At 35.4% G+C, this 7,325-nt stretch overlaps 1 protein-coding gene across 1 annotated transcript in view; it reads right to left on the reverse strand.

Annotated features, from left to right (window-relative positions):
- FH (fumarate hydratase) overlaps nucleotides 1–7,325 on the reverse strand; it is a 55,578-nt gene that overhangs the window by 13,781 nt on the left and 34,472 nt on the right. The window contains 2 exon segments of the mRNA XM_006868563.1: nucleotides 3,637–3,840; nucleotides 5,085–5,250. Of these exon segments, the coding sequence (XP_006868625.1) occupies nucleotides 3,637–3,840; nucleotides 5,085–5,250 (370 nt within the window).

Genomic DNA, 7,325 nt, shown 5'->3' on the forward strand with positions numbered 1-7,325 from the left:
TGATTCATTCTTTTACAAATCTACTTCCAGTTTTGCCAGCACCATTTGTTGAAGACACTCTTTTCCCATTTAATGTGTTTTAGCACTTTGCCAAATATAAGCTGACTGTATGTGGATAGATTTACTCCTGGGCTCTCAATTCTGTTTCATTGACCTACGTACTTTTATTGTACTAATACCAGGCTGTTTTGACCACTTTGTCTGTGTAGTAAATTTTGAAATCAGGGAGTGAGAGGCCTCCAACTTTGTTCTTCTTAAGCAGTGTTTTATTCTTCTGAGGTTTCTTTCCCTTCCATATATGTTTTTACCACCTCCTTAAAGAATGTTGTTGGAATCTAGATTGGGATTGCATTATATAGGTATGTTGGTTTGGGTAGTATTGTACTGACATTTCCACAATGTTGTCTTCCTATCCATGAGCATAGTATAACTCTCTATTGGTTTCTTATAGTTCTGTTTTGTAGTTTTGTTTAGGTTTTTGTTTCTCTTGTTAGATTTATTCTTAATTACTTCATCCTTTGCGTGGCTATTGTAAATGGTATTGTTTTCCTAATTTCCTTTTCAGAGCTGTCTTTATTAGTATAGAGGAATCCAACTGATTTTTTTGTATAATGATCTTGTACTCTGCTGCTTTGCTGAATCCTTCAATGAGGTTCAATAATTTTTTTTATTGAGACTTTGGGATTTTCAATGTATAAAATAAAATCATCTGCTAACAGTAAGAGTTTTACTTCTTTGTTAATTTGGATGTCTTTAATTTCCCTTTCTTATCTTATAGCTCCGGCTAAGACTTCAAACACTTAATCTTCCACTATTGAAGAGGAGTGGTGATAAAAAGCATCCTTGTTTGGTTCCTGTTCATAAAGGGAAAAGTTTTCAGTTTCTCCCCAGTGCAGTGATGCTGACTTTTGTAAGTATTTTTTAATGATGTTGAGAATTTTCCTTCAAATCCTACTTTGTTGAGTGTTTTTATAAAGAATGAATGTTGGATTTAGTCAAATGTCTTTTCTAAGTCAATTGATATGATCATGTGATTCGTTTCTTTTTATTTTTTAATTATATGGTAGATTATAATGATTGCTTTTGTAACACTGAACCCTTTTTGCATTCTTGGTATGACTTTAACTTGGTCATAATATATATATATGTGTGTGTTGTTGAATTATATTGTCTAAGAATTTGTTGAGAATTTTTACATCTATTTTCAAGAGGGATATATATCTATAATTTTCTTTTTTAGTGATGTTTTTGCCTGATTTGGGTATGAAGATTATGCTCACTTCATATAATGTACTGGGGAGTCATCTATCCTATTCTTATTATATAAGACTTTTAGTAAAATTGGTGTCAACACTTTTTTGAATGTTTGTTAAAATTCACCAGTTAAACCATCTGGGCCTAGAGTTTACTTTGTTGGAGTTTTTTAATGACCTGATCAATTTCTTTTTTATATATGTTTGTTCAAGTTTTCTAATTCATTTTGTGTTAGTTTAGGTACATGGTGTTTTTCTAAAAATCTACCCATTTCTTCCAAATTTTCAAATGTATTGGAGTACAGGTCTTCATAATGTTGTGTTATTATCCATTGGTTCTGTTGTGATGCCACCCATATTGTTTCTTATACATATGACTTGTGTCTTTTCTCTCCTTTCTTTTGTGAGGTTTACCAATGGCTTGTTAATTTTATTAATCCTTCTTTCAAAGAACCACTTTCTTTCCTTGTTGATTCTTTCTATTGTTTTTCTGTGTTCCAATTCATTTCTTGTGCAGCGCTGTGGGCTAATGTGTCAGACAGGGAAGCCATTTGAACTGCAAGGTTGGCAGTTCAAGCTCACCAGCTGCTCCTTGGAAACCCTATACAGGGTCGCTATGGGTCAGAACCAACTTGACGGCAATTCACAACAACAACAACAATCTTGATTAGTTCTTTTCTTCTGGTGACTCTAGACTTAGTTTGCTGGTCTTTTACCTATTGCTGGAAGTGTTGTGCTAATGTGTTGGTTTGGGTTTCAAATCATGTTCCTTTTATGTGTTATCTGAATTTGGGGAAGAAAAACAAGAGCATGATCAGAGGTTTAGGGCCAATGGGGAAATGTTTCCCAATTAAATTCTTGTACGACAACCCTTGCTAACCTTGAAGAATGAGTATGTGAAATGTCAGGATGGAAAAAAAAAAAAAAATCCCAGATGGAATTTTCTTGGCCTGTGTTTCACCAATGCAGTTTTCAATATTCTTAAAACTTCTTCTTAGTAAGTACCTGTATCCTTTGAGAAAATCCATGAAGATTTATTACTCCTTTGGAGTCATCCAGAGAAGTCATCATAGCCTCCTGAGGTGACTTCTCTGCCTTGAATTCATCTTTTATGTCTTCCTTACATGCTTGATTCATAACATTTGATAAAAAATATTTTATATGGGATGGCATTCCCATAATCTTGTTGCAAAGCGTCAATGATTTGGGAAGATGTCCACATGAGTTCTGCTGAAAATCTGATACTAATATTGACCTCAAATAATTTTTGCCACGGAACAAATATTACTCTTCTTTTGAAAGCGCCTTAATAAGCTAAGGCAAGTACTGAGAGAACTTGTCTGCAGTCACCCACTGATTAGAGACATATTTAAATGTTTTATTTACAATAAACCTTTGCATGTATTAACTAGAACCCTGATAACAGTACTTTTTGACTTACCCTCAGAGACTTAAAAAAAAAGAATTTATACTTAGGCTATTCTTTTTTCACTATTAAAAACCACTTTGCCAGTTTTATGAATCAGAAGCCTTTTTTTATGAATCTCGATTCTGTCATCTAACAAATTGTATTTCAACCTTTTAATTCTGTGCCTTCACTCTTAGTCACGACTAAAATGCTGAAGGTGTCGAACCTTTAGCTTACTACTAGAATATTCTTCCAGGCTGAAGTTAACTCATTAATCACTCCTTAAATGTTACTGCTCACCCAGCGTTGTACATCTTACGTACAGTCCATGCTTCTCCACTGGATCTAGTGGCTATCACATGAGTCTGTCAGATGACTTACTAAAATGGAGAAATATCTGTAACACTTTTGGACTGAGGCTTACGGTAGAGGAGAGTGTCCTTTGAGCATTTATCTGCAGTGCTAAAAGAGTTTGGTAACATTGCTGCAGCAGGGCAGAGGCCAAGAGGCCCATGGCTTAGAGGCCAAGCCAAGGACCAAACAGAGGCCTGCCTGTTAGCATGGATGGAAAAGGGCGATCTTGAAAATCTGTGCCCTGAGTATTTCTGATACTGATTTGTAACCTCTGAACTTCCCTATTGTGATTATTGGTATCTGAGTTCTTTGTGGCCACTGCAGAGACGTACTGAACTCAGCCAAGAATGAGAGTGCTGTGGAAGGAACAATGATGTCAGGACTGGGAGAGAAAGTTAGAGGGAGGGGGCATGTCTGACCTCAGGCTATTTGGAATCAGCCTGGGCTGGTGCTTACAGTGATTCTCCTCCACCCACCTGTGAAGTTACAGGAGGTCAAACACCCTCACCATTTTTCGTTCCATCATCCATCTGTGAGATCACGTTAAACAACAGCAAACATCCCATTAATGAGAAGTCTATGACCTAGCCAAATTCCAGCTAGATTTATTAGCTTTAATACCTGGCATGATACTGCTTCCTGGTTCATTTTCAGGTAAGATCAGCTCTCCCAGACCCGATCGAGGACCAGAACCCAGAAAACGAATATCATTTGCTATCTTCATTAGGCTGCAGGCAGCAGTGTTCATGGCTCCACTAAGTTCAACCAAGGCATCATGAGCAGCCAGAGCTTCAAATTTATTTGGAGCTGTGACAAAAGGCAAGCCTGAACGAAAAAAAGGAAAACAATCTGCACGGGTCAACAACAATAGCAAATGTTTCTAATACCACCAAGGTAAACAGAAAGTTTCAGCATGTGAAAAGCAAAAACAGAAAATAACAGTTTACTTCCAAAAATGTACAGTTAAGGCTCAAGGTATGTCTACATTTAAGAAGTCCTGAAGGAGTGGAAAGAACCTGGTGATACATTTGTACATTAACAGAGTAAAAAAATATATTCATATTTTGAAAGTAAAAAAAGAAACCCACAATCCCACTATAAATGCATGTATATGATGCCTGGCTATGTTGAGGAAGGATGAAAGTGGGTAAAATTCTCACTACCTTGTCTCACAGTCCTTTCCTACGACAAATGTTTTTACCCATATTACTCTGATCCATTTTTTCTTCTAGCTATGGGTCAACAAGAATCTCTGAAAGAAGAGTAAGCCAAAATGAGTAAAATATTCTTAGTGAACGTCTCTGAGGTTCACATTTTAAGAACTACCTAGTCTATAATCTAACAATATGTTTTTGCTGTTAAGTATCATTGAGCTGGCTGCGATTCATGTGACCCTCTATAGGGTTTCCGAGGAGCAGCTAGTGGAGAATATAGTTCTAGCTATTAAAATGTGATTTTTAGAAAGTGCTGCCTCTAAGCAATAATGTGCTTCACATAACTATCTCTACTCTGGCCCTTTGTTAACATCTACATCTTATTAAGATGTTACCTGGAAATGACAACTCTGCTGTAGTAATAACTATTATTATCAAGGGTATAACGCTCACTCTACTAATCCAAGCCAAAACCCAGGATCATTTTACAAAAGGACAGATAATTCCGTTATCTTCGAAAGGTCAGCAATTCAAAGAAATGTCACAGTATGACAAGAAAAAAACGCTAGCAGACATATTAATATCTACATATTAATAACAAAGAATTTTCTCAACTATTAATGGATTCTGCCTGCTTTGAAAAGTGGCATTCAAAACAGCCTTAAAAGAAAAAAGACTGATACCACCAGACAGGAAATAAAGGCTAGCAAGCACTGGCAGCCTTTAGTCTCAGGCTTTATGGACTTATGGATAGCAATTTTTATTTTTATTTTTACAAAATTGGATTTGTATTATGACTTCTGAAAGTTGTAAAACACAAATGTCTGATGGGAAAGTATTATTGATGAAAGAATGTAAGGCAGAAATCTTAGGAGATGTATTAAAAAATTATTAAGAATTCATGTTATCACTGACCTGTGAGTGCAGCCACTTTCGCAGCAACCTTTTCTGCAAAACCAATTCTAGTATTTAAACCAGTACCAACAGCAGTGCCTCCTGCTGCAAGCTCATAGATTCTTGGCATAGCAGCTTTTATTCTTACCATCGCATACTTCACTTGTTGAACATAACCACTAAATTCCTAAAGAAAAGGAAACTACTGTGAGGAAAAAGAGTTTCCTAATGGCTTGCAAATCATTCTCACTGCATCAAATTGAGGTTTATAAAAAGCAAAACACAAAAACCACATCTCAGAATACTAAATAGTAATCCACTCAAGTAGCACTTCTATTGCTTCAACTGATAAGATGAGCAAAGTGTAGGGAAGGATGAGGACTTAAAAACTTATAGGAATGGACAATGCCACTGATGACTATAAGCAGTCTATTTAAAATCTGTTGTTAAATAGCAATCAAAGTAAACCAACACAGAAAATAAATTTTTTAAAAAGGATGACTCCACTATATTTAATTATTGGTTTATTTGCAAACTACTAAATAAACCTCAGCGATTTCTTGTCATTTGGTCCGATCCAGGCAATTTTGAGGGGAAAAAACATCAATCTACCAAGAAAAATACAAACACAGAAACACTTTTCCATATAATTTTAGGTTAAGAATCTGATAGGTAGCATCTTCATATGAAGACATTTTACAGGAGTTCAAGAAGCTGTGAAAGGCACTGAAAAACACAAGAAGGTACCAGCATAGCATAAAACAAAAGATTCAAGATGCACATTTAATTCTGCCATGAATGTCACACTGGCACACAAACTATGACATACTTTAAATTAGGTAATCACAGAATTGTTTTATGCTTTCGAGCTGCAAGGGCTCTAGTAATGGTCATTCAATGACAACAAACACAAACTGGACTCAGCTGAGTAAACAAGGATGTATGCTTATATATACTCATTTTTTTTCTGCCTAAAAACAGACAAAAACTATGATAGTTTCGATTAGGAATTCATACTATTCTAGACATTTTTTACAAAATATATAATTCCTTGCAGGTCATTCTGATTCATCCGATACAAAACCAAATCTATACATGCAAGTTGGATTCATTTATAAATACAACTTAACTTGAAAAAATGGTGTAATTCAATAAAACAATATCAATAAAAGCATATAAATGCTTTTGCTTAGACACGGTCAAACAGAAAATAGAATGTTCTGTTAAACTATGAGGAATGATAATGTCAATAGGCTGAGTCATGGTCAAAATGACTGTCATGTTCAAAGTGGTTTTGAACCCAAAATAAAGGAAGAAAGAAGAAGAAAAAAAGGAAACCAGAAGGATTTCTACTTAGAGGTTATGCAGTGCTAAAGATACTATGATGTACATAACATAATTTTATAAGATAAATTTAAAATTTGGAAATTCAGTTTGCCACATCACCTGCATTTTAATTAATCAAGTTTTCCTCATTTACTCCATAATAAAATTAACCTAAATTATCATGTTTTCTTCAGTGTTTTCCATCATCTGAACAAAAACACAAATAAGAACCATTTCAAGTAAGCAGTAGCTAAACTCTTTCCCTTACCTCATTTTTAATAGCTATTACTCGGTAACAGTCACTTCATACACATAACTACGATATATAATCTGCATATGTCCTATTTACAAACTAGATTGGTGTTTACAGCGACAAACTATTCTTTTTATTTCCTGACCTTTCCTTATGGTATTGCTGCTAGAGATGTGTAAGTACTTTTTGGGTATTTGAGAGAATAATTCCTCGTTCACATGTAACTAAAACAATTTTAAAGAATAAAATCTGACTCATTAAACGACTTGAAAATTAGTTTTTAAAGACTATAGATACGATGAGAGTGACAAATAATGAAATGATATTGATGTTGCTGTTAGGTTCCATCAAGCTGCTACCGACTCATAGCGACCTTATGCACAGAGCAATCTATCTCGTTGGGGGTCTTCCTCTTTTTCTCTGACCCTCCACCTTACCAAACATGATATCCTTTTCTAGCAACTAGGCCCTCCTGACAATATGTCCAAAGTATGAGAGGCGAAGTTTGGCCATCTTGACCTCCAAGGAGCACTCTAGCTGTACTTCTTTCAAAACACATCTATTGGTACTTTTGGCAGCCCATGGCACTTTCAATATTCTCCTCCAACACCATAACTCAAAAGCATCAGTTCTTCTACTGGCTTCCTTATTCACTGTCCAACTTTCACATGCATATGAGGTTA

Source organism: Chrysochloris asiatica, unplaced genomic scaffold, assembly GCF_000296735.1.
Source record: "Chrysochloris asiatica unplaced genomic scaffold, ChrAsi1.0 scaffold00119, whole genome shotgun sequence".
NCBI classification, from domain to species: domain Eukaryota; kingdom Metazoa; phylum Chordata; class Mammalia; order Afrosoricida; family Chrysochloridae; genus Chrysochloris; species Chrysochloris asiatica.